The 27,263-nt window shown below is 63.8% G+C and overlaps 1 protein-coding gene across 1 annotated transcript in view; it reads right to left on the bottom strand.

Moving 5' to 3' along the window:
* The window catches only part of IQSEC1 (IQ motif and Sec7 domain ArfGEF 1), a 278,166-nt gene that overhangs the window by 101,602 nt on the left and 149,301 nt on the right, over positions 1 to 27,263 (bottom strand). Inside the window, exon 3 of the mRNA XM_068981811.1 lies at positions 14,724 to 14,768. Within this exon, the coding sequence (XP_068837912.1) occupies positions 14,724 to 14,768 (45 nt within the window). The remainder of the gene's footprint in view (positions 1 to 14,723; positions 14,769 to 27,263) is intronic.

Below are 27,263 nucleotides of genomic sequence, written 5' to 3'. Positions count from 1 at the left end.
GCCGCTCACCCACCCAGCCCTGTTCCGAGGAGCCTGGGAGAGAGCCGAACGCCGGCGCGCTGCTCCCGGGCCCCCCTGCAGGCCGACTCTGGGCCGCGGTGGGTGCGAGAGCCACGCTTCCTGACCTTCCCCTTTTTCTCCACCGGGGGGAGCCGCAGCAGGCACAGGGGGCGGCACAGAGGGGCTCGGCCGGACGTGGCCGCCCTGTGTCACGCGATCCGCAGCGTCAGCGCCCAGCAGGCGTGCGGAAGCCAAGGCTCAGGTGGGGCGGCCGCCGCCCAAGGTCACGCGGGAAGTCTTGAGCGGGGGAAACCGGGAGTGAGAAGACTCCAGGGTTTCTGACTTGCAGCCCGTGATCGTCACATCTTCCCTTGTTCACAGGTGTTTATTGAGCACCGGCTGTACGCAAGGCACTGGGGACGTGGGGCAGGGGTGAATAAGACAAAATCCCGCAGAGCTGACACTTGGAGGCAGGGTCCAGAGGGCAAACGCTCAGCGAAGGAAGGACGCTGAGGAAACCAAGCCGGAGGCCGCCCAGGAGGCGGGGCTGCGCTGGGTCAGGAGCCGGAGGGCTTCCTGGGGCAGGCGTCCCTCAGGCTGAGATCTGAAGCATCAGGAGGAGGCCAGGGCGCAGGAGAGGCGAGGGCCTCTGCAAACCCTGAGGCTGTGTGTTTTTTCCTTTCCCTCCACTTTGTATTCTGAGTTAATTTCAGACTTAAAGTTGCAAGCCGAGTGTTCTCAGGCCCTCGGTGCAGATTCCCCATGTCAAGAGTGTACCGTTTACTATCACGCTCCTTCTCGCCGTACCTGTGTGCCTGCACACACACGCACACGCACGCTTACAATCAGCTGCCTGAGAGGAAGCTGCCCACCTCGAGTCCTTGCTATGTTGCGTCTTCCCTGAACACAAGGATGCTCTCCGATATAACCAAAGTACAGCCTCCAGCGTCAGTTCAACACTGCTATCTAATCCTCAGATCTTACTCCAAGTCACCAGCGGGCCTAGCGACAGCCTCTGTGGAGAAACGGTCCCTGGTCTTAAGCTCGTCTCAGACACACAGAGGGCACCGCGTTTCCCAGATGGCCTTTGAGAGGAGACCCGTCCGGCCCTTTGCGGGTGGACCATGTGGCCCTTGGACCGGCCCGCTCGGGGCCTGCGCGTTGGACCCTGAATGAAGCCAATAGGAACCAGCACCATATATACCCAAAGCAGCCTCCCTATTTTAGACCCAAGGGGAGAAGTGAAAAGCACTCTAAACGGAAAAGATGGTTATAAGACAGCTCGCGCTGCCTGATCTCGCGCGCGTTGCCATCAGCCCCCGTAACGCACCCTGCAGGGCGCACCGGGCGCAGCCCCTCGGAAAAGACTGCAGAGGAACGCAGGGTCGTGAGGCGAACGCCGCCCGTCTTGACGCGCAATCGTGACATTTGCTTACCTGTTTGCTGAGTTTCTTTGCTGCCCATTTACATTTCACACCCGAGCCAAACGCCTCACCGGCCTCGCCCAGGTCCCAGCCCTGCCCACCACACGCCACACACATGGGCTCTGCTGCTGGGCACGCATTCTGTGCCCAACAAGACGCGGTAAACCTGAGACTGGGTCCTTGTACCCGCTTCACGGATGAGGAAGGGGAGGCCCTAGAGAAGTCGGCTAGGGCTGCAATCACAGACGCCCCAGGCCGGGAGCTCACACAACAGAACTCATCGCCTCAGGGTCCCGGCGGCCAGGGGTCTGCGGCCAAGGTGCCGGCAAGGCTGGCTTCTCCCGAGGCCTCTGTCCTTGGCTTCACACCGCGTCCCGGATGGTGCACTAGCCAGGGTTCTCGAGAGAAGCAGAGCCATCAGGGTGTGTGTGTGTATGCACTGTGTATATTTATTATCCACACACACATACGTAAACACATAACACGTTTATCTGCCACAGGGAGGACTGGCCCGCACTGCTACGGACACTGACCAGCCAGAAGATCCGCAGTTGGAGGGCTGGGGACCTGGAGCTTCAGAACTGCCAGGAGAGCTGGTGGAAGGCTTTCCGTCCCGACGCCGGGGGGCCTGACATCCAGGAAGAGCCCATGCTTCCATCTGAGTCCCGGACGCAGGAAAATCCGGCGTCCCAGCTCGAGGGCCGCCAGGCAGGCGTCGTAGTTCACACTCACGCAGCTCTTCGGGCTTGTTCGGGCCTTCAGTGGACTGGACGGGGCCCACCACATCGTCGAGGGCAGTCTGTTTTGCTCTACTGAATTCAGTGTTAATCTGATCCAGAAACATCCTCACAGACACATTCAGAATAATGCTGACCCAAATGTCTGGGCACCCCACGGCCGGGAAAGCTGACACGTGAAATTTACTATCAGACCCGGGCGTCCTCGTGTGTCTGTGTGAGTCCTGATCTCTGCCTCCCACAGGGACAGCCGTCCCACTGGAGTAGGGCCACCCTAGTGACCTCATGCCACCTGGATCGCCTCTTTAGAGGCCCCACCTGAGAACACAGGCGCACTTGGAGACACGGGGCTTAGGACTTCACTACTGACCTTGCCCGTAGCAGGCCCTGACGGGACAAGGGTCTCAGCTCAGAAACACGTGGGCCTAGTTCTCCCCTCCTCTGAGTCGCCTGGGTTCCTGGAATCCCTCGGGCAGGCTGAGCCATCCATCAGTGGCTGCCAAGGCCCGGCTGAGGTGCAGACCGCGGCTCAGTACGGATTAATCTCACGTGCTAAGTCCAGCAGCTACCCTGGAGGCAGGCGGCGTCCGTCAGGAGAGCCCAGTGGGTCTTGCCCCAGAAGCAACACTCCCCTGAGTAAAATCTGAGTGACTCTTAACACCCATCTCCCCCAGCCTCCGGCCGCCGGCAGGGCCTCACTAAGGCCACCAGCGGGGAGAAGCGGTCATTCGAAGGCCAGGAGCCCTGGGGCCCACCGACACCTGCAGCGTCTGCCTTTTTCCTGAGTCGATTTCTTTGTTTTTGGTGGCGCTGGCTGTTCACTGCTGCACGCGGGCTTTCTTGAGTTGCGGCGAGGGGGGCTACTCCCCGGCTGCGGTCCGTGCTTTCTCGTTGCGTGGCTTCTTTTGCTGCGGGGCACGGCTCCAGGGTTTGTGGGCCTCAGCAGCTGTTGTGCGCCGGCTGAGCTGCTCTGCGGCAGGGGGCATCCTCCTGGGCCAGGGATTGAACCTGTGTCCCCTGCACTGGCAGGGGGATCCTTAACCACCGGACCACCAGGCAAGCCCTGCAGTGAGGGTCTGCTTAAACGCCCTCTGGATGTGCCCAGCAAGGACACACTGGCGTCCCATCCAACAACACTCATTCTTCTCCCGAACCTTGGGCCGGGTTCAGCTCTGGCTGCTGGATTCTTGAATCTGTGCCGAGTATTCAGCCAGAGACAAGCTTCTCAAGGCCTCTGGCAGTGGGGACAAAGTGAGCCTTTGGCGAAACACTGGCAGAAGCACCTAGGTGGGGTGTGGGGGGTGGGCACAACTTGCACCCGCCTGGCACACACACTCGCTCCTGCTGCCCGTCCGCATCCCCCGGGGACTGCCTCCCCGCACAGGGTGCGGTGCACCTCTGGCCCCAGGGGACCTCTGTGGCTCACCAGCAAAGCCCCCAGGGGATCAGCAGGCACGCCCCACCATCCTCACTCCTGCTGCACCTGTCCTGCTTAGAGCCTCGCCTCCCCCGCGGAGCTGGGAAAACCCTCTTCAGCCCTCAAGGCCCGTGTCTGCTCTTGCAGGTTTTCCCAGATGAAATAACTGCTCCCTCTCCTGAGTCACGTCCACGCTTTCTCTGAACTTACTTCATGAATAAAAAAATAAATACCTAAAAAGAAAACCCACTATTTGCTGAGAGCCAACGGTGTCCCGGGCGCCCACACGCCCATTAGGTCCTCTTCCTAGGTCCGTTTCAGCTCAGAGAGCAGAAGTGATTGGGAATCACTGTGTCCCGAGACGCTCACAATTGTGAACAGAATGCAGGCAGGCCAACGGACTTCTGAGGCCTGATCGTACGAGTCAGCACCTTGTCCTTGGCTCTGTCTGCCCCCACTGCCTTCTCCCTGCGGCACCTGCTCTGGGGCGCCCAAGAATTGATGCTTCCAGGCTGTGTGGTGCCGAGGGAGACCCGTGAGAGTCCCTTGGACTGTAAGGAAATCCAACCAGTCCATCCTAAAGGAAATCAGTCCTGAGTATTCACTGGAAGGACTGATGCTGAAGCTGAAGCTCCAGTACTTTGGCCACCTGATGGGAAAACCCAACTCATTTGAAAAGACCCCCATGCTGGGAAAGATTGAAGGCAGGAGGAGAAGGGGATGACAGAGGATGAGATGGTTGGATGGCATCATCGACTCAGTGAACATGAGTTTGGGTGAACTCCGGGAGTTGGTGATGGACAGGGAGGCCTGGCGTGCTGCAGTCCGTGGGGCCGCAAAGAGTCAGACACGCCTGAGCAACTGAACAACGACTCCCCTTTTCTCCAGACACCACCAAGCTGTGGGGAAGCCCAGGCCACACGGGGAGGCCCTGTCTACGTGTCCAGCTCTCAGCCTGCAGCAGCCGCGAGGTGAGTGGGTGACGCCTCTGAGCATCCAGCCCCCCCGTCTTCAAGGAGACCTGTCTGATGTCAAACAGGAGACCAGATGGGAAAACGCATACCGGCCCTGAGGGAAGGAAGCCGCGGCGAGTGGGGTGGTCTGAGACAGCCACTGCAGGCGGAGCAGCCTCACGGGGGCAAGAGGGGCTGCACGGGGTGACCGCGGGTGTGGCCACCACTGGGCGGAGCTGGTCGTGTGGGCTGCAGTGACCACACCCCATCTCCATGACCTTAAGACGGTCACTTGCCCTCTCGAGACCGCCGTTTCCTGGACTGAAACGTGACGAAAACCAAGTTCTGTTCCGCGAGGTTGCCGCAAAGATTCCTGGAGGCACCACGCAGGCGGCCTCCAGCCCCTAAACAAGCAGCCGAGGAAGCGACACGTAGTGATGAGCGGAGGCCTGGCCGGGTCGGACCCCAGCCCGCCTGACGGCAGAGCCCACGCTGCCCTCCAGTCGCAAAGGCTCGGGCGCTGGACCTGCAGATGCCTGGGCTCAGGGGTGTGTGCAGGGGCCGGCAGCCTCTGACCAGCCCCGAGTCTCTGCGTTTGGTTTCCCAGGCTGGGAGCTTGGAGCTGCCAGGTTGCAGCATTTACGGACTGAGGCCACGGGCGGGGATCTCTCTCCAAAGTTAGCGTCTTCACACTGCTTTCCATACACCTGGCCTCCACTATATCCAGCATGAGGGGATGGTAAAATGGGCCCATCGGGCAGCAAGTGACAGCTGGCCTGACTTTAGTCCTACATCAGAAAGCCAGCGGTGGCATCAGCATGCGCTCGGAGGGAAGGCTCCACAGTCAGGTTGTGGGGAGAGAAAACGCACGGATGTCACCGCCCTTGAGAGCCCCTAACCTCGGAGGGCCTGGAACTAGAGAGACCGAGAGAACAGCCGTGCGTGTCTCAGCTTCTGCTCCGGGATGCCTGATGCCGCGCAGAGCTGAGATGGAGGCCCACACCACTTACACTCTCCTTCTCTCCTTTAATTATTAAAAACATCAGCCGGCTTTTGACACCAAGGGTAGATCAGGATGTAGAGACTCGGGCCTTCACCGCCTGCTGTTGAGGATACGCACTGCAACACCGCCTTGGAGGAGCAACTCTGCAAAGCCCGGCAGAGCTGAAGGGACTCACGCACCGCCCTGGGACGAACCCTACACACTCCACACACGTGTGCAAAGAGAGTGTGCAGGACCACGCACTGCAGCCCTGCCTGGAGCGTCAGCAGTGAGAAACCACCAAACTCCATATCAACCGCAGGACAATGGACTGCGTGCTCCACACCAACGAACATGAACATGAGGGCTGTACACGGCCGCACGGTGACTCGCACCAGCGAAGACGGGGGTGAAAAGAGCGAGTTGCGTCTTGAACAAATCTGCACAGCGACGTTCACAGCGGCATCGCTCACAGCAGCCGTAAGGTGGAAGCAACGCGAGTCCATCAACAGATGAAGAGATACACCAAACGCGGTGTATGCAGAGAGTGGAATTTTACACAGCCTTGAAAGGGAAGCAAATTCGGACACCCGCTACGGTAGGGGTGAACCTTCAGGACACCGAGCCACGTGAAACAAGCCAGCCACGAAAGGGCAGATCCTGAAAGGCTCCAGTCAGATGAGGTCCTGCTGCTGAGGTGCCCAGTCGTGTCCAGCTCTTTGCAACCACATGGACTGTAGCCCGCCAGGCTCCTCTGTCCATGGGATTCTTCCAGGCAAGAATACTGGAGTGGGCTGCCATTTCCTACTCCAAGGGCTCTTCCCGGCCCAGGGATCAAACCCATGTCTCTTCTCTCCCCTGCACTGGCAGGCGGGTTCTCTACACGAGCATCAGCCGGGGAGTCCACGAGGTACAGACGGGAGTCACATCCGCAGAGACAGTAGGATCAGCGGCGCAGGGTTTGGGGACGGGGAGGGGAGCTGGTGTTTCCTGGGGACCACATTGCAGTTTGGGAAAAAGTCCTGGCGATGGCGTGGCGATGGTTACAATAACAGCGTGAATGTGCTTAGCGCCACTGAACGGGACCCTCAACGTGTAAGACGGTCCATTTCACGTCATGTGTACTTCACTGCAGTTAAAAGGCTAGAAACAGTAAGCGGCAGATTATGACATCACGCGTGTAAAGTTGCAGGGCTTGTAGAACGATGCCTTGTCTTAGCAAAAGTACAAAAATGAAAAAAAAAAGTATAAAAATGTGCACGTGCCTGGCGCGCTGCAGTCCCTGTGGCTGCAAAGAGTCGGACACAACTGAGCGACTGAAATTAACTGAACTGAAATGAACACACCAAACGGGCAAGGGAGCGGCTACTGCTGAGGCTTAGCTCTGGGGAATCGGGGTGGGATTCGAGGCGGGTGCATAGGGCCTCCCACCACATCCGAACAGGTTATTTCTAAAGCCAGGTGGTGGGCACACCACTCTACGTGTCTCGTTCTTCTGCCCACCCGAACTGGCCCATTGCCGAGAGTCCCCTGAGGTCCGCTGGACCCTGGGGCCTGCGGACAGGGCCCTGTGCCTCTCACGATGGCCTCTGGGTCGCAGCTAGGGACTGTGCAGGATGGTCATCGCCCAGGCAGAAGGCACAGGTGCTGAGAACGTTCTGCTGTGCTTTCTCGCTGGAATGAGAATCTCCGCTCTGCGGCAGCCCCAGCCTCTGGCAGGGCTCCAGGATTATTTTACGTGAATTTAAGATCACTAATGAAGAATAATTAACAGCTTCAAGGGAGCCTGGCACACCCTGTGTTTAGAAGTGGTTAATTATGCATTGTCTGCAAAACAGCCTTTTCATACTCCAAAGTTTTGGGTCGCTGTTTTAAACACCAGGATATGTCACCAGGAAAAAAGCCAACAGGCTCCATGCGCCAAGTTCCTGGGGTTGGCTCTGTCTGGGCAGGGGCGACCGCGGCTCCCGAAGCCCCGTAAGTGAGGCATCTGAAGTGCTCCCCGGGCACTGGCCCTGCCAGGCCCCCAGGAGCCGTGGCAGGTGGGCGAGCTCCTCCCTGACCCCTGGAGAGCAGTGAGCGCCCCGCCAGGACGTGGTCTGGCCATGAAGACTCTCGTCCCTGATTGAAGGGTCACCATTATTTATGGACACGAATTGGTGGAGAGAGGACCGACCCCAGCCTGAGCATCTGCTTGGCTGGCCACGTGCAGCCTGTGAAATCCCTCGGTCCCTCGACGGGCCATATGACCCCGGGCCTGTGACTTCTGCCCCCTGAGTCTCGATTTCTTCACCTGGAGAATGGGACAATGGCATCCTCCCCTTCACGGGGTTGGTGGGCTTAGAGCTACGCCTCGCACGCAGCAGGTGCTCCGAGCCTCCGCATCGCTGCCCGGCCTGCCTGCCTTTCTAGGCTCATCGCCTGACCTCCCCCCGACGCCAGGCCCTGACCATTTCTTAACCACGCCAGGCTGCGCCCTACCTCCACACGGCTGCTCGTGCCGTGCTCTCCACCGACTGCACCCTTCCCTGTCTGGAAAAATCCTGCTCCTACGTTCAGACCCAGCTCAGATGACACCTCCTGTGGGAAGCCTTCCTAGATTTCTCCCTCATGCCGTGGGTATTTTTGTGCTCCTGCTATTTACCGCCATCCGTAACCTTCACGGCTTGTGAGTGGGTCTCTTTCTCGTTACAGGCTGGAAGCTCCTTGGGGACGATGTCCTGTTTGTCTTTGCGCCTCGAGAAGACCACACCTGCTCTAAGACCATTCCATGGTGGGCGGGGCCAAGAGGGCTCTCAGTGGTTGGCCCTGGAGGCTGAGCCCAGCCTCTCACAGGGACCACGTGACTCCTCTCACAAGTGTGAGACCCCACCCTCAGCACATTCCCAGGCTCTCCACTGTGCAGAGCCGGAGGCCCAGCCCCAGGCCTGGACTCGGGTCCCTGGCACTCCTCTCAGCTCCACGGCTTCTCGCCGGCCCCCACAAAGACCCCTGCCCACTGGAAGCCCCTGGGGTTTCCCACAAGCCTTTCCCTCTGCCCAGAACACCCGTCCTCCCCTCTGGGCCCAGCCGAATCCCGCAGACACATCGCCGTCTGCTCAGCCGTCACCTCCTCCATGCAGCCCCACACCCAGATCCACGCCTCTCACGGTGTCTGCCTGACCCTGGTGGGGTGGGGCCGGGCTCCCTCCATCCCTCCCGCCCCAGGACCTTGGCGCCCTCCTCATCTGAGCTGCAGAGCACTTGAGACAGAGTCCACCTTGGAGCAAGAGAGGCCTGGGTCCAAACCCCACGGTCACACTTGCTTGGCTGCCTGTCCTCGGGTCTCAGCTGCTCAAAGGGGAGCTTCAGGACCCCTGTTGCAGTGGGGATAAGGACTGATCACAGCTTGAAGTGCAGCCTTGCAGACACCTAATCACTAACAGTCAGGATGTTCCAGGAGCCCCAGGCCCCTAAGAACAAGCTCCCCGGCTGGCGGGAAGGGTGGGTCCACCTGCACGCGTGGAGGACGCACGGGTCAGACGCACAGCGGACCGCCCTCCCTGGCACCCACCCAACAGCGAGGACCTCCTTTCTGAGGCTGCTGTGAGACCCTCAGACCCGCTGCCTTCACAGAAAGCCCTGGGAGAGAGAAGAAAGGCTCCCACACTTTCCCAGAACTGCTCACATGCCAATAGCCGCGCACGGCACCGAGTGTGTAATCAGGAGAAACGAATTCCCTCGGAAGCACCGGTGCTCTCCCTCAGCCTCCCGTGGGGCCCTCTGACCTGGGACCGGCCTTCCCCAGCCAGTGTGTGTGTGTGCGGGCGCGAGCACCTGTGGGGGCTCACGTCTGCGCCCGCGCCACCTCAGGGAGCAGTCCCCAAATTCCACACCCGTCACCAGGTCCAAACCCCTACAGGTGGGGCCTCTTCAGGCTCAGAGAGGGAAAGCTGTCTGCCCAAAGTCACACAGCGAGCGGGGTTGCGGGGGGGTCTGAACTTGAACTCCAGGGTCTTCTGACTACTTCCAGACCAGGGACCCACACCCCGCAGTGCGCCTTCCCACTCCCCAAATAAGTCTCAGAACTCTGCTCGGGATGCAGCCGTCACACTCCGGAGTCACACGGGCCGTCGGCAAGTTGGATGTGGACAGTGGCACGGCCGGGCCAGCGTGGAGACGGCCCCGGGCTGGGATCGGGCGGCTCCAGACCTATTCCAGCAGCAAGAACAATGAAGCTCAGCTCGCAACCACAGAGCGCTCAGGGGTGACCCCTCCTCTGCAGAAATCCTACCAGTTTCAGGGCCAGAGGGGGAGGGGGGGCACAGTCAAGCCAAGTTGGCCCGTGGTCCTCAGAGGTCCACAGCAAATGCCCTGGGACAGGGAGGCCCCACAGTTGTCCACGGGGGCCACAGTCCTGCCAGCCGCGCTGCCCCGTGGCAGAGGCCCTCTCGGGCACCTACCTTTTATAGACTCCGTGCAGAGGCTGCAGGCACAGAAACTGCCAGTAATCCAGGCAGAAGGCCTTGAACTTGAGCATTTTCGCCTTCCGGTTGCCAGGACTCAGAGGAGGGCTGACGGAGCTGCAGGACTGGCCGCCTGGCTCCCTGAGGCCGCCTGGGGCCCGCTCACAGGGCCCGGCCCGCCAGCCTCTGATACAAAGAGCGGAGCGCACAAAAGCCCGGGCGCTCCTCCACGGGGCTCGCCCAGCCAGACTCAGGCTGCCGCGGCTGCTGGGGGCTGCCGCTCCTCGGGGCTCCCCCGGGGGTCCTCAGGCGGAACAAGGGCAGCCCCGGCTGTGCTGAGTCGGGGGGGGCCCTGGTCCATCATCCTGGGGGCCTCGAGGCCCGGGGCTCTCAACAGCCGCTCCGAAAGCTCCTTCCAGCCGGGTCCCTGGCTCCCAGTGGCCGCGCTGGCACCTGGAAGGGCGGTAGCCCTGCTGCCTGCCTGGCCCGGAGTGGCCGAGACAGGGGGACCAGGGAGTTATGGGGGTGGGGTTGCAGGTGGGTAGAGGGCAGATGAGAAGTGCCAGCCTCCGTAGCAGGTCAGTTACGTCCGGCGGAATCCCCCGTGAGCGGAAACTCACCACGTCGCCACATGGTGAGCCGGGAGCCCGGCTCTGAAAGGCGGCGGGCAGAGACTGACAGGCCCGCCGCGGTTGCCCGGGTGACGGGGACACACTGATAAAACCTAACATGGAACCTTGATGACAGCCGCTCATTGGCTGCCGGGAGGGGGACTCCCGTCGCCAGCAAGGTGGGGCGGGGGGTGGCTGTGGGGCTGAGGGGCCGTGCCCAGCGGAGCATTGTCGGGCGGTGGGGGTGTCTGCAGCCCGGGACACAGCGTCACGGGCAGGACCATGCACAGCCACTGGGCTCCTCCTCACAGGTCCGGCGTCTGCTCCGGATGCCCCGTGGCCCTTCCCCGCCCTCCAGCCACGGGGACCTCAAGACGTCAACCCTCTGTTCCACGTGGTCCGCCGCCTGCCACCCTCAGAACAGAGGCCGAGCTCCCGCTCGCCCAGCAGCCCTCGGGGCCCTGGCTCCTGCCTCCTGCTGTCTGACCGCTCCCCCAGGCCCCGTCAGGCCCAGGAACCCGCCCCTAGGCCAGCGCTCCTCTCCACCCCCCAGGTCCTACAGCCAGCACCGCCTGGAGGCCTCCTCCGCCGTCGGAGCCCCTGACACCCGCCCTCAATGTCTCCTGACGTCCTATCCCCCCAGCGGATCCCGTAGGTTTTACCGCATTCTCCTCCCAACTGCTGTGAGAGCGTCCCAGCTCCACCCGGCCCAGCGCCTGGCCCGCTGCGGGTGCCCAGCGCTTGCTGCGGGAGCGGAGGGTCTTGTAGCAGGGTGGAAGGGTCCCCCTGGGTGCGCCACAGTCACCCCGCCTGCTACTTGGGTCCCGGGTTTGTTCAGTATAGGTCCCACGGCATCCTAGTGAGGAGACCTCATCCTTGCATGTGAGGGACGACGTCCTGGCCCGTCGGCCTTAGACTGGAGCTGGTGCCCCCAGAGCGCTGGGCATGCAGGGCCCGTGCAGGCTGCTGGTGTCCCGGGGCCTGGTCCCAGCTCACACTGCCTCCCCCGAGCCCTGGCCTCCAGCAGCAGCAGATCAGCTGACCCGAGAGCACCTCTCTCCCTCCCCTCCCCCAGGTGAGTCTGCCCTACAGGGTCCCCAGGGGACGCTAGCCGGGCCTGGAGACATGGGGACTGCAGAGAGGTGAGCGACACTATAGGCCCATAGACCCCGGGCCACCCCCCAGAGCACAGGACGCCCCCCAGGAGTGAGCGCCCCCAGGGCACAGGACGCCCCCCGGGAGTGAATGCTCCCCAGGGCACAGGACGCCCCCCAGGAGTGACCCGGCCCAGCGGCTCTGCTGAGCGGCTGTTGGAAGTGCTGCGGTGGACAGCTGGAAGGGAAGGCCTTCACGACCGTTCAGTTGAGCCCCCGAGGCACGAGTGGGCCGCATGGGGCCTGGCGAGGGCTGGGCAGCATCTCCAGGCTGGCCGGGAGGATGGGGGGGGGGGCGGGCACTGAGGGGAGGGGGAGGGCCCAGAATGTTGCCGTGGGGCCGGCCTCCCAGGCGCCGCCCGCCCCTCCCCCAGTGGACATCAGCTTCCCTCTCACGCCCGGCGGAGGAAGCCGGCTGCGCCTCTGAAAGGAGGCGATTCCTGGCTGGAACCTTTGTTCCCAAGTTCCCAGGCTGTGAGCGGGCCTCCGGGGCACCAGAGCCCGAGGGCCTGCTTTCTCAGAAGCCCCCCCAGAGCGGCAGAGCCCGGGGCACCGCTGGGCAAACAGGGCTAGGCAGAGCGGGAGGCGGAGGGCCCTGTCCCGGGGCTGGCACCAACGTCCCTCTGGTCCCCGGACCTCAGCCTCCTCATCTGAGAAATGGGCCTGTTGCGCCGCGGCCCACCTGTGTCTGCAGGGGACAGGGACACATCACGTTAGCGGCTGCCGCTCCTCCAGACAGTGGCTCATCCCTCGCCCCTTCCTTCTGCTGTTACATGACACCTCCTCCAAGACGCCTTCCCTGACTACCCCCCATCAGTATGCCTTCCCGCGTATGTGTGTGTGTGTGTGCGTGTGTGGGCTCAGCCATGTTCAACTCTTTGCAACCCCACGGACTATAGCCTGCCACACTCCTCTGTCCGTGAAATTTTCCAGGCAAGGATACCGGAGTGGGTGACTGTTTTCTTTTCCAGGGATCGAACCTTAGCTTCTTGCATCTCCTGCACGGGCAGGCAGATGCGTTACCAGTGGGTCACCTGGGAAGCCCTCACGAGGCCATTTACCCTTCTTTCCTTTTCTTCAGCGCGTTCTTGGACAAACGCTGTTGCTGCCATCAAGCCCTCAGCCATGCAGCAGCCCCTTGAAGGTGCGCCCTGAGGGGACTCAGGATGGAGGAAAACTGGAGGCCCGCTCAAGACTGCTAAGGTGCACGTCTCAGAAACAAACTTGAGGGGCCCTGAGTCAGGCGCCGCCCCCGCCCACATACAGGAGCTCTACAGTCCTTAACTTGCTGCGTCTGTTTTCCTGTGATTAGCAGTCACCTTTGATGCTACGCCACGGTTTTTCCCAGGAGAAGCCCTATCGATGCTGGCTCCTCCCTGACCTCGAGGGGCAGTCCCTGAGGGTGGAGGCCACCTCCTGGGCTACAGTCCTCAGTAAAGTCCAGATGAAACGTAACACGCAACGGGTGGGCTGTGCCTGTTCCTTCCGTCCGCACACTTGTCACCACCTGACGTACTATGTTGAAACTTCCTTTCTCTGCCTGGTTGCTCCCTGACACAGTAGCTGTGCAAAGGCAGCGGGAGGGGTCGCCGTGGTTTCCCACGCTCCCCGCAGCTGTGGGGGCCCAGAAAGTAACGGCTCAGAAGGGGGGCCGAGGGGCCTGCTGTCTTTGCTCCCCGAGGGCGTGGGGAGGGGTCGTGGCCCGTGGGGTCGAGTGTGACCAGCCTTGAGGGCTGGTGGTCATTGCGGCCACTTCTTGACTGTGAGCGTGACCACACAGGTGCCAACGCGGGGCTGCGGCCATGAGTGCGTGTGAACCCACGTGCAGAGGGACGGTGGGAGGCTCCAAGTGTGGAAGCGCGGCAGGGAGGGAACGTTCACATTCTGCAGTCTGTGTGTGTGTGTGTGTGTGCGTGTGGTTGTGGGAGAGGGGTGTGCTACAGCGTCAGGCGGAGTCACACCGGGATCTGAGTTCAAGCCCTGGCTCTGCTCACGCTGACTGTCCTGAACAAGCACGGTCTGCGAAGTGGGCGGAGAGCTCCTCGCAGCCGTGGGGCGGTGGGACACTGCCTGGAAGCGACAGTGTTCCGTGCTCTGGGTGTGGCACGGCCGTTTACACCTTGGCACTAGTGTGCAGGCGCGAGCGGGCCACCCTGCCCTGCTCCCCGCTCTCTGCCCCTGAGGTTGCCCAGCCCCAAGCCACTCAGGGAAGCCGAGCCCCCGGGCCCTCGGAGCCCTCGGAGCCTGCGGGGTCAGAGCCAGTCACTACAGCCGCCTCCCCTGTGTCGCGCCCGCAGGCGGGGCCCAGCACTGCTGGACTGACCCCTGTCCGGGTCCATGGGCCCCTCTCACCGAGCTGAGGCCCCAGTGGGGCTCCGCTGCAGGCCCCGCTTGCCCCCCTGGCCCTGTGGCCACGTGCACTTGGCAGGGCTGCACAAAGCCTGCCCTCTCCCGGGAGCAGGCCCCTCAGCCCACTTCCGGTCACCCCCTCGTGCAGCACAGACCTCCCCACACCCCCCACAAGCTACCCGCTCAGGACCTGCTGCGGGGTCCTGCTCTCTCACGCCCACCTGCTGCCCAATCCAGGGGGCTTCCCCTACACCACAGTCTCTAGACCTTTGTCCTGAAGACGTCTCACAGAAGCATCAAGACACAAGACCCTCACGCCAGCCACCCCCGCAACCTCTGCCAAGTACGGCGCAGAAGTGGAGAGCAACCGGCAGCTTCTCCCTGGGGCCGCAGCCCTGGTCGTCAGGGGAACTGCAGCGGCAGACCAGCCCGCGGGGGACCATCAGCCCCGGGCACTGCGCTCAGCTGGGATGCTGGGGGGCCACCCTGGTCTGCAGGGGAGGTATTGGCACTGCCTCTGCCGCCTGGGGGTGTTTCAGTGACAAGTGGGGGCTAATTTCCCTGACGGGACCCTTGGGGCCCACCGCGGGCACAGATGCGGGGAGCGGGCCAGTGGCTCTGAGCAGGCCCACGATGGACGGGCGACGGTACCTGTATCGGTCCGTGGAGAGGCTGCTTCCGGTCTCCAGGGAGCTCCTGAGGTGGCAGAAGTGAGACAGGATTACCAGCAACCCCAGACAACCTTGCCCCTCCCGGCGGGGCCCACACCAGCTCAGGCCGCCCCAGGAAGGCCCAGGTCAGCTCCCAGGGGAAGGCCTTAGGGCCCGCATGCAAGAAACCATGTGCTTTCTTTCCCTCTGACAGGTCAGCGGGGACACTGCCCTGCGCCCTCCCCACTTGCCGGTGCAGGGCTTGGTCCAAGGGCTTCCTATTCAGCGGGGAAGCCGAGGCTCGAGGCCCCGCAGGGTGGCTCTCTGCAGGCAGCGCTGCACCTGGGGGTGGGGCCTGGGGCTGCCCACGCGCCCCCGACCACAGACCGCCGCTTCCCAGCACGAGGTGGCCTGTGCCTCCTCACCTGCTCTCACCCTCCCTGCTCCTGCAACGGGCCTGTCACTCCTGCCCCAGGGCCTTTGCACCTGCGGCTCCACCCCCCCCACACTCGGCCAGGCCCTCCCTGACTGCCTAGAGCGGTCCCCAGCCCGGCCCTCACTGCTCCATGTGCTCTCTCAGCGCCCGCGTCAGCGGGGCTGAGCCGTCCATCCGCGCTCACTGCTGTCTGCCCGTCACAAGCCGCTCCTGAAAGCAGGGCCTGCCTGCTGCCCCACCGGGGGGGCCAGTCGCGGCCACGATGGTGCCTCCTCTGACCTGTCACCCCAACGTGGCCGGAGGGGCAGAGGGTAGTCAGAGGGGAGGGGGCCCTCCCCCGCCTGAGAGGGAACAGGTCCGAGATGGAAAGTGCTGCGCATCCGACACTCTGGGGCCAGGCAGCCCCGACATCGGTGTGTTTGCCCGAGACCAGCCTGTCCGCCCCGAAGAGGCTGGGGCACCACGGGGAGGGCCGCCTGCCGCACGCTGGCAGCCTCGGCCGCGAGGTGTCCAGCTCTGGGTGCGGGCTCTGAGTGAGCCTACCTGGGCTCAGACGTCACCCCACCCAGCCACGCAAACTGGAACAAGCGCCCCTCTCAGCCTGCGTCCTCATTTGTGAAGCGGAGGAGCATAAAGCTCTCGCAGGCAAGCACATCTGAAATGTCATGTCTGTTGGCTCCACCTGGTGCCGTGCCAGCGACCCTGGCTTCACATTGGGGGCGCCCACGAGGCGGGGCCAGCTCCCCAGCACAGCCCAGCCCGGCCCGGCGGCCCTGGGGAGCGGCTGCTGGACGCAGGATGTGCCCCCGGAGGCCGCGTCCTCGGCCACACCCCTCCTCCGTTGCCACATTGCTCCCCAAGCGGGCAGCCCTCCCGCCCTGAGTGCCCCGCAGGCCTTTTCCCACCGAACGCCCAGACATCCAGGGCATCTGCTGGGAGTGGCCTGAGCTTGGCACTGAGGGCCCAGCTCTTCCGGGCCACCGCTGGGCGCCCACCATGGGTCATCTGAGCTTCGGCCTCGTCTCCCATTCTGCGTGTCCCCTCTGACTTGCGACTCGGCTACTTCAGGTCCAGCGAAAGCATCGCTGGTGGCCGGACACCACAAGCTGCAGAGCAGACTCCCCAGGATTGTCCCCAGGTGGCCCCTTCTCTTGCCTCCAATGAAGAGACTGCAGGCGGCTCCCCCTCCCCTGGACCCAGAGTCCCGCCACTCCGGGGCTATACCCCAGCTGCCCAGCAGCTCTGCCTGGGTGTCCACAGGCCTGGCCAGGGTCGGGCAGAACAGAGGACGTGGGTGGCGTGTCAGGAGGCCCCCTGGGGCACTGCCCTGGACGGTCACCGTCCTGTGCCCGTGCTGGGGTGGACAAAGGCATTCTAGGATGGAGAGGGGCTGGCCAGGCACGCCTTCCTACGCCCTTCCAGGCTGGGAACTGGGCTGGGACTCGTGCCGGGAGAGATGAGGAACCTTGGTCCCTAGGAAGCCCCAAGTCCAGACAATCGCCCCGCCCGGCTGCTCAGACATGGACGAGCCACGTGAGGCAGCGCCGGTGTGACGTGTCAGGGACGCAGCCACGGGCTGGGGTTCCTGGAGCCCAGGGCAGCCGTGCCACAAGCCGAGGGGCCTGCTCCCACCCGAGTCCTGCTCCGACGACATCCTGAGAGCACGGCGACGCCCGGGCGGGCCGCAGAGAGCATACCGAGCGCTACGTCCTTTTTCCAAACGCGTCCTCGCCTAAACTATGCACGAACCTCGAAGGTACCTGGACTCATAACCCACCCTCCCTCTTTACAAACGCTGACCTTGCAGTTCAGGGGCTCCCGTGCCTGGGACACCATTCCATCCCCTCTCTCTTGACCCTGCAGCCAACTCCTATTCACCCTCCAAAACCCTGCTCACGTGTCAACGCCTTCGGGCAGACTTGCCTACTCTGTCCCCCAGTCAGAATCCGTCCTTCCCATTTCCCTTGCTGCCTCCTTCCCTATCCCCTCTCCTCTCTCCCCCTCCTCTAGTGACGCATTTTTGAGCAGCCCCTATGGACGGGGCGTTGGTCGACCAGCGTCACCTTATGTGGCCTGTTGTGACACTCGGGACCGAGGTACCGAAGGAGGCACGACACCCCCTCCAGGCAGCAGTGCCACCTGCCGGGCAGGTCGAGTCGCGGACCTGGCCTTCCCGGGCCCGCCCGGCCCCGGGGCTCCCCTTCCTCCTCACCACGTCCTGCCTATCCTGGGGGCCCTTGGCGGCCTGGCCCCCTGGGCAGCCCCCCTCACGGTGTGCACTGACCTGACAGCCCCGCTGGGTCGGGCTCTGAGTGGGGACCGTCCCGCCTCTGCCCTGAGCCCGGCCGGGTCCACGCAGCCTTCAGAGCCACGGCCTGAGGCCCACTCTGCCCATCACCCTCCTCCCGATTAGCCCAGCGGCCACCGGAGGGGCACGGCCCAGCGCCTGGACTGGGAACCCACAGCCTGGGACGTGCTGGAGCCCCCCTGTGCCTTGGCCTCCCCCTCGGAACGCAGGGTGGCGGTAACACAGTCGCTGTGGAGAAGCGCCTGGGAAACCAGAAGGTGCTGGGCAGGCGCATCTGCCCGACCACACGCTACTGCGGGGTCACATCCAGCGGTGCTCGGGGGACGTGAGAGCCGCAAGGTGAATTCCAGACCCAAGGGGGCTGGGCTGCAGAGGCCGGCTCTGCCGCGGGCCAGCTGTGTGGCCTTGGGCAAGTCCATGGACCTCTCCGCGTCTCAGTTCACGGTCCTCGTTTACCGAGTTCGAGGAAGATTAGATAGGATGGTACATGTACGGCCCTGGGAACAGTGCCAGCCAGTCAGTGCTCCATAAATCCAGCTACGACCAGCAGAGGACCTCAAACAGCAGCATATCACGTCACGGATCAGAGGAAGCTGTGAGCAGACACCACAGGTGACCTGTTAGCGTGCTGCATTAACACACCGATTCTGTGCGGACAGCTGCCTCTTTTACCCACATAAATAAAGCCCCCGTTACAGTCTCGGGGGAAACGCGGTCTGGGGGCGAGTCATCCCGTGTCGTGGGCTCTTACTGCGGGGTAGTGGCGCCCGGTCCAGAGCCGTTTGCCCTGCCATGCCTCACTGTGCCCAGATGTCAAAGGAGCTCAGGGGGCCCCGGGACCCGGCGGGCTGGGCCAGCCAGCCAGGGCTCCAGCCCCGCTCCCGCCTCCAGCGCGGGCTCGGGGAGACGGCCGTTCCAGCCATCACTGCACAGGGCATTGTGCCCTGGGACAGTCCTTCCCTGAAGCCCCCGCCCCAGCCCCACTGGACCAGACTCCAGCGGAGGCCACTTCCTCCCCTTCAGAGTGAACTGGGCGTGGCTCCAAACAGCGCCCGGCCACCTACCAAGTTTGGCAACAGGAAAGACAGCACGCGCTGAACATCGGGAGGGGGCCCCTGGGTGCGGGGAGTGGGGGGCAAGGGCAGCGACTGGCAGGGCCTGAGGGGGCTTCCTGGGGCGCTGTCTGGCTTCTGCTTGGGGGTCTGCGTGCTGGCTACCGGAAGTGTTCCGTTTGTGACAATTCACCTAGCCGTACACTGGATTCCAATAAATCTTTACTGGATTTACACTAAAAACAAAACAGAAAACGCCTGGTTCAGCCCCAGCCCGCGGCAGGAAAAACCCAAGTCCTCGCAGCCAGTGGCATCCCCTCCGGCCACCCGCTTCCTCCCCCTGCAGCTGTGTGGCCTTGGGAAAACCCTTGCCCCTCTCTGGCCTTGGTTTCCCTCTGCAGAGCTGCAGGCCCAGGCTGTGCAGTAGACACACGGGACGCTTCTTAGAAGCACAGGGGGACTGACACCTGGGCCCAAATCCAGACCACGTAGCCCGAACCTCTGGCGTCGCGCTCCTGTACCTTGCGTGTTGTTTTAAGAACTCCACTTTGAAATAACCGCAGGTTCACAGCAAGACGTACCCCAGCCTCCCCCACTGATAACACTGAACGTAAAAACAGGCGTCAGGCCCTCAGCCGCTGCAGCTGCCCAGACAGCTTTACCACGTGTGCAGCTTTGCGTGACCCCCACCTACGCTCAAGCCCCAGGACCACCCACCGCAGGGCACTCGCACCCACCCCTCCCTGCGGAGCCACACCCCCTCCTCCCCAATCCTGCGCCCCCACAGCCACCCATCCGCCCGTCATCCTGTCGTTTCAGGCTGCTACCACAAACAGAATCACACAGGATGGCTTTTCAGCACTGGCTTCTTTTTCACTCCGCGTAATTCCCTGGAGGTTTGATCCCAACTGTTCCTGTATCAACAGTCCTTTCTTCTTGACAGCTGGACAGCACCCACCACACGGACGTACCACCGTCTGTTTATCTGTGTCCCCCCGCCCCACACACACCCCGGGAAGGACGCTGCGGCAGGTTCCAGGCGGGGGGGCTGTCAGGGATAGAACTGCCCTGAACCTTCTCCGACGGGTTTCAGTGTGAACCCAGGTCTTCCTTCCTCTGGATCAAAGGGCGTTTGCTAAGAGTGCATGTCCCCTGAGCCCCCCAGCGAGCTGTCTCCCAGAGGGGCCGCGCGGGCGGGACCCGGCCCCCAGCCTCCTGGCCGGCCTGGCGTGTGGCCCCGGCCCCACTTCCGGGCGTTCTGACACCTCGCTGTGGTTTCAGTTCGAGTTCTGACGGCTCACGGCGCTGACCGTGGTGTCGCGCGCTTACCCGCCTCCGCGCGCCTTGTTTGGGGGAGTGCAGGTGTCCTGTGTGTTCCCACAGCTCCCCAGATGCATCTAACCCGGAACCAGCCAACTCCCCAGGGCCCCCTGAGCTCTAGAAAGTTCTGCCAGATTGAGAAAGAACACCTTCGCCGGTGTAAGGCTTCTTCCGGGCACACTGTGCTTTCTGGAAGGGCCTGGGCGGGGTCCTGCCCACCATGGCTCTGGGCTGGAGGGTGACTGTCCGCTCCTGAGAAGGAAAGGGAGGCCGCAGAGAGCAGGGTCGGGGCGGGCAGAGGGCAGGCCACCCCTCCCGGGAGCCCCTCCAGGCCCGCAGCGGAGGCAGCTAGAGGCACGGCGCCTCCACTGCTGATGGGCCCTGGGTGTTGGGGTTATTTGTGGAATTTACCTCCATTTCCAGAGGGGCGGGCAGGCCGCACGCCTCCGTCTTACTAAAAAGGAAGCACCATGCCCACTGCACCAACAGCAGGAAAGAGCAGCCGGGCACAGCGAGGAGACAGTGCCTGCCTTCCAGCCCAGGCACTGCGGGGTCTGAGGGCGTCTCAGGGCCCGGCCGCGGCCACAGCGTGTGCCCGGACGGGGCTGGGCACAAAAGCATACTCTGTTCCGCAACCCACGCTCCCCTCCCGCGCTCAACACCTCACGTCTTCCGGTCGTCAAAAGCTCCTCTGCGTCACCCTCGGGAAGCGGCCGGGAACCCCGGGCACACCTCTTACTGCCCGCACGGAGGGAGCGTCGGCTGTCTGGTCAGTGAGGCCTCTGTGCAGGTGGCGGACGTGCGCTCAGGACCCAGCCCTGGACTTTCGGGGTCACAGGGTGGGATGTGTTCTCGACTCCGAGGCAGGCCCATGGGCTGGACGACACATGGGGCAGGGACGGGTGAGTCATCCCGGCCGCCCCTGGGGCTCCCGAAGTTTCTGTCGCCCCTGAGCCCCCGGGCAGCTGGACAGTGGGCACTGGGCCGGGCGGGGCTCACCCCTCACGGCTGCCCCATGTGCAGCCCCTTCTGCTCCGGGGCTCTAGGGCAGGGCGCAGAGAGGGGAGGCGGGGCAGGCGCCCTGAGGGCCCGTCCGACCTCCCCGCAGGCGGAGCCGCTGCCTCACGCCACCACCCGGGTGCCCCGATCATATCAGCCACAGGCTCCTGGTCTGTGGTATGGGGCTACCGCCTGCCCCGGAGACTCCAGGGCGGCTCTCGGGAGCCAACGGGGCAGGGACCTGGGGGAGTGCCACGAAAACCAGCCTTCGCGGCCAGCTGCCCTGCCCAGGCCCCCAGCACCGGGCCCGGCCCCCCTCGGAGAAAGCCACAGAGGCTCTGCCCGCCCGCCCTGCCTTCCTGTGCCGGCTCTGGGCCTTGGACAGACCTGCCCGTGGGCACATGGGGTGACTGTCCTCGGGCCGGCCTCCACGCCCTCTGGCCTGCCAGGAGTCTAGGAGACCGTCCGCTGCCGGGGGAGGGGTGTCCCTGCCCAGGCCCCTGGGCCTCGGGACAACGGTGTGGAAAGGGAGCTCAGGCGGCAGGCAGGCGCCCTGGGTGAGACCCGGTGTGGGCACCACGCCCATCTCCAGGAAGGCGGGCACTCCGACCAGGCATGCCAGACAAGGGGGCCACGGCGGGGCTCCCCTCAGCCCCTGCTCAGAAGAGTCTGCAGAAGCGGTGACTCTGAGCCCAGGCCTCGGCTCCGCGGGGTTGGGTGCAGGGGTTCAGCACAGCCAGGGTCCGGCCTTGTTCAGGGGAGGGTCCCCAAGGGGGCAAGATGGGACACGGGGCACCAGGCTGGGAACCTGCCGCAGGGACAGAGGCTTGGACAGGGAGCCCCTGACCACACGTGCCTGCCAGGAGCACCCTGAGACCCCAGCCTCCGTAACCCTGAGGCTCCCACCAAGACTTTCTTGCTGAGGCAGACACTGGCTGAGGGGCCGGGACCGCCGGCCAGGGAGTGTCCAGCCTCCCTGTCTGCTGGGAGTGGGCTGAAGCCTTGCCACATGGCTGGGAGCCTGGCCAGACCTGTGGCCTTGGGTGTGGAGTCTGGGAGTGCCATCCTGACACCCCGGACCTGGTTCATTGACGGTCAGGGGGCAGAGATGCCTCAGTCCAGACTGGCTGGGGTGGGGGTCAGACCATGCCGCACCCCTCTTCAGACACTCCTCCTCGAGTCTGCCTGGGGACCTGGTTGCTACGACAGCTCTCATTTTACAGATGAGAAAACTGAGGCTGAGACCTGCCTGAGGCCGCCCAGCTGGCGAGCAGCCCCACCTCGATCCGGACCTGGTCCCTCGCCCTCTGATCCAGGGTCCCCACCATCTGCAGCCGTGAGGCAGCTGACCCCAACCGGGACATCCTGACTCCACTCACCCTCCACATCCTGAGGGCGGCCCTCCACTGGCGGGTTGGTGGTGTTCCATCAGATCCCGGAAAACAAGCCAACTCACCCCCAAATCCACCCTTTTATACACTTTTCAAATAAGTAATGCATGGACTTCCCTGGTGATCCAGGGGCGAAAAATCTGCTTGCCGCTGCAGTGGACGCGGTTCAATCCCTGTTCCAGGAACTAATCCCACAAGCCGCGGGGCAGCTAAGCAACGGGGAAGACACAGTGAGCCAAAAGTAAATTAAAAAGTAGGGCACTCTCGTGGCTCAAAAACACAACGAGAAAAGATACCCAGAGGAAAGGCCCCTCCCAAAGGCCCCGTGCCCACCTGCCTCCCAGGGAGGCTTCTGCCCCTCAGGGAGTGCCCGCCACGAGCTTCCAGGCCTCCCCACAGAAATTCCTAGAGCAAACACAAGCAGTCAGGAACACGGTGACGTCTGACTGAGGGGAAGGGCGGACCCCGGGTCCACAGCCCCTTCGGGTGTGGGGTGAGGGGCAGGCCCCACCCCATGGCAGGGCGAGGCCAGAGGACCCTGCCTGGACAGAGGGCACAGTGGACGCCACCCACTGTCCTGGCCAAGCTGGCTGTGGACTGTGTGGGGCCACCTCCCCTTCCGGGTCCAACCTGCGGCCTGCTGGACAGCGTTCCCAACACCAAGCCAGTCTCAGAGCCACGCGGACCTCACAGAGCCAGACACACACACACAAGACGCCTCTCGACGTGCACGACGGCGCTGTGAATCAGCTCTGCTGCCGTTTAGTCACCTAGTCGTGCCTGCCTCTCTGTGAGTCCCTGGACTCTGGCCCGCCAGGCCCCTCTGTCCATGGGACTCCCCAGGCAAGAACACTGGAGTGGGTTGCCATTTCCTCCTCCAGGGGATCTTCTCGACCCAGGAATCAAATCTGTGTCACCTGCTTGCAGATGGATTCTTTACCACCAAGCCACCTGGGAAGCCCATTAAAAATCAACTATATTTCAATTTTCAAAGAGAGATAGCTCCCAACCATCACACACAGACATGTGTGCATGGGACACACGTGTACACGGCACATATGTGTACACAGACCCTTCCGTGAGTGGCCAGGAGCTCCCGGCTGGTCTCAGGGTCATGGCGAGCAAGAGTCAGGCAGGGATGTGTCCCTAGGGCCTGCGCTGGACACCCACGGTCAACGAGACTCTGCCAGGGTCCTTCCATTTGCATTTGCCTCCCTTCCTGCAAGCGAGCTGTGTTAATGCACCTTAGCTGAATGAAAATTAAAAACAAGGGATATTTCCAGAACCCACTGGATCTGGGTGTTTCCAGGTGAACATCACCGCGAAACGGAGGCGGGGGTGGGGTGGGGGCGCGGGGAACAGTGAGGCGCCTGTGCTGAGTTCGGGCACCAGGCCACCTGGGCCCGTCCTTCCAGACGCCCCCGGGCAGTGCTATTAGCAGCGGACATCCACTCTGCAGAGGAACGAGCTGGGCACTCTGACTTCGGGGTGGATGGAAGGGGCAGCCGGTGGGGCGGGTAGGGGACAGGGGCTGGGTTCGCACAGCTGCCCGGGGACCCCGCCTGAAGCAGCTGGAGGCAGACCCCAGCTCGGGCGGGGGAGGGGGGGCACTTTCTCCAGGGCTGCAGAGGGGCCTGAAGCCTTAGTGGGTGCCTACAGGCAGAGTCGTGGGGGCGGGCAGCCCCCAGACCCACGGCCATGCTGGTCCCTGGACACTCGGGGAGCCCTAACCCACCCCGCTCTGTTCACTGGGAGGAGGAGAGCTCAGCCTGGGGGCTGCGGAGCGGGGGCGCCTGTTTCAGGGGCTCTGAGGTGCTGAGACGCCCGGTCCCCACGTGTCTGCTTGTGCTCGGGACGCCGAGAGCTCTCCTGGCGGACAGCCAGGCCTGGGGGGAGGCCTTGGTGCCCTCAGCCCATGGGGTGGCTGCGGCCGCAGAGCGGAGGACGTGCCTTTAGCCAGCTGGCGGGCTGAGCCCCAGGGGCACAGAGCCCAGTGGGTGGATGGGGTGGCATCCGGGGGGCGTCGCAGCCTCTGACCTCCCCTGTGGTCTGCACACACGCCGAGCTGGTGGTCCCCCGCCCCGTGGCCCCTCTCGGGCAGCTCCCGAGCCGGGGCTGGGGCTCTCGGGCAGCTCCCGAGCCGGGGCTGGGGCTCTCGGGCCTGTAACGCCTGCGATGCCTTCCTCCCCCCACCACCCCCCGCCCGGGCGGACCTGCACCGGGCACGCCGGGCACTGTGCTCCGTCAGCCGCTCAGACTTGCCCAGCTTTTTCCATTGTCCCGCCTCACCCGGCCTGGGCCCAGCAAGGGGGCGCCCTCTGGACACGCTTCTGGATGAAAGGAGGAGAAAAACAAACTTCAGGCTGAAGACGACCGCGCGGCGTCCCTCACTCACGGCTGCTGCGGCTGCCCTGCCCTCATTGAGGCCTGGCCCAGCGGCACACAGTGGTGGGCCGGGTGGACCCACGCTGGCGACGGCCTGGTGGGAAAGCTGGGTCTACAAGGACAAAGGTGGGCAGTAGCCAGCGTGTGAACACAGGGAGCAAGGGGGTGGGGCGGCAGCAGGGGTGAGGGACCCCGAGATCTGGGGTGAGAGGGACGGACGCGGCCGCCAGGGAGGGTCACAGCCCCGCTGTCCCCAAGCCCAGCTCCAGCCCCGCCTTCCACCGGCCACCCTGCGGACCGCCCGCCCTCTCTGCCATCCTGTGCCTTCTGCACCTGGGGCTCCCAGCCGGGACACCTGGCCAAGGGCTGACGGCTGGCCAGGGCACGTGTCTGGAACAAGGGCAGGATGGAGGCAAGGCTGCTGGGGGGCATGGGGCTGCCATGGGCTCCGGCAGTGGGGGGCTCCTGAGGCCAGGATGGAGGGGCACCCAAGGGCCGAGACATGTCAGTGGAGCCCAGGACCAGCCCCGCCTAGGGCTCTGTGGGGAGCTGCGTGCTCCCCCAGTCTCAGCCCTCCTGCCTGTGGACAGGCCCTGGGTCCTGCTCAGCCTCCAGGGCGACTGGGAGCCGTGGCTGAGCAGCACGGGGGTGCGGAACCCCCGTCCCCGTCAGCGCCCCCACCCTGGGGGGGACACCGCCCTTACCCCAGCACCCAGGCGCTCCCTGCAGTCCATCGGGGGTGGGGAACAGCCCATCTCACAGACGGGACATGGGGCTCGGCCGCCCCCGAGGAGCTCAGCACGGCCCGGGGGGTACCCCTCCCGCAGGTGCCGGTGGAAGGATGTGACGTGGATCTGAAATGGATGGTGAGCTTCCCTGGATAACACACGGTGCCCCAGGCTGCTCTCGGGCTTTTGAAAAGTGTTGAGCAAATGCCACTGGGAAAGGAGGGAAGGGGCAGCAACAGGGGAAAACTCTCACTTACAGGCCAGGCCCCAGCCGGCTACGCGAGAGGGAGATGGAAAGACTCGAGGTGGCGGGGGTCGCCAGCCAGCCAGAGGCCGAGCGTCGGGGTCCTGTGGAATAACCCGACACGAGCAGCCACGATCCCTCTCCTCCCCGCCGCCGAGCGCGGACCTCAGGTCTGTGACTCCAGGCTGTGTGCTGGGGCCAGGGGCCAGCCGCCTGGCCGAGCACTTGCCTCCCGAGCACCCGGCTGAGTGCATCGCCTGGCGCTGAGCTGAGGCCGCCAGCTTGGCAGGCTGCCCTCTGACCCCAAGCATGCCCAGTGGGCTGTCTCCAGCCTCGGTTTACTGCCCACCCCCGCCCAGAAACACAGACCCAAACCCCGTCCTGAACACACAGGGCAGTGGCTGAGACGGAGCTGGCCCCATCCACCCAGCTCCAGGCCTGGCCGATCACCGCACAGCCAGCCTCCTCTGGGCATGGAGGTCTCAGGAAGGCCATGAACCCCGCAGCTGACCAGCGGGACCGGAGGGGTCCTGAGAACACACCCCAGGCGGAAGGCAAGGAGGAGATGGCAACGAGAGTGTCGGAGCCCCCAGACTCTCAGCCACACCAAAGCCTGACCCCAGGCTGGTCACCGACAGTGACCGTTAAAATCCCTTCTGACTTGGGTTTCTGACCTTTGCAACCTGGAGACTTCTGGTTTACACTCCCTCTGCCCTGCTGGTTCCCTTACCCTCCCCAGAACCGTGTCTCTGAGGTCCTAGCCTGTCCCGTGCGCTCAGAGTCCAGGGGAGGAAGCGGATGAGGATATATGTAAGCACGGATCCACCCTGCACTTTACTGCATCACTGAGTCCTTATCGCCACCTGCAAAGCTGCAGTGATTGGCTCCACAGTACAGAGAAAAGCCCCGAGGCTCAGAGAGGTGAAGTTGTCTGCCGCGAGCCACACAGCCACTGGGCGGCAGATAAGGGGTCCATCCGGAAGCTCCTAAGGCAGAGGGAGGTACTGGAAATCAGCCTGATCACCTCAGTGCCTTGGCCCCGACTTCTCCTGGGCCCAGCCAGTTTTGGGGGGCTCCTCCGAGTTGCCCTGATTGCTCAGCAGCCCCAGAGCTGGTCAGGGACTGAAGCCAGGCCAAGGATGGGGGGTCGGAGGGACTCGGGGGCGCCTGTGGCCGTGGCCCCTGGACCAGAATCGGGAACGGAGCAAGTGTGAGCAGATGCTCGGTTCTACTGGCCTGCAAGCCCTGCAGGAGCCAGGCTGATGACCAATACGTCCCTTCCCTCATCAGCCATTCCAGACAGACGCAGGGGCCATGTTGACGAGCAGGGAAACCGACGAGGCCAGTACGACATCTTGCAGTTAGCCATGCTCCAACCGCCGCGCGCAGAGCCAGGGGCCGTTCCGACGGGACCCTCTTCCGGGGACCCCATGGGGTCAGGCGCGCCCAGGATAGGGAGCACGGGGCATCTCAGGCCCCTGGAGCCATCGGGTCCCCAGCTCGTCGCCGAGACGCCGGATAAACAGGAGGGAAGGCCAGGACCCCCGCTGGGTCCGTCCGGGGAGCCTGGCCTTCAGGTCCGGGGGCGCCCAAGCCGGCACCCCGCCTGGGCTGGCTTCCGCCCCGCGGCCCTCGGCCCCACCAGCTCCACCCCGTCTGCCCTGCAATCTGCGCCGCC

This window comes from Capricornis sumatraensis, chromosome 10 (genome assembly GCF_032405125.1).
Source record: "Capricornis sumatraensis isolate serow.1 chromosome 10, serow.2, whole genome shotgun sequence".
Taxonomy (NCBI): Eukaryota; Metazoa; Chordata; class Mammalia; order Artiodactyla; family Bovidae; genus Capricornis; species Capricornis sumatraensis.
This window is presented reverse-complemented; position numbering and strand designations above follow the sequence as displayed.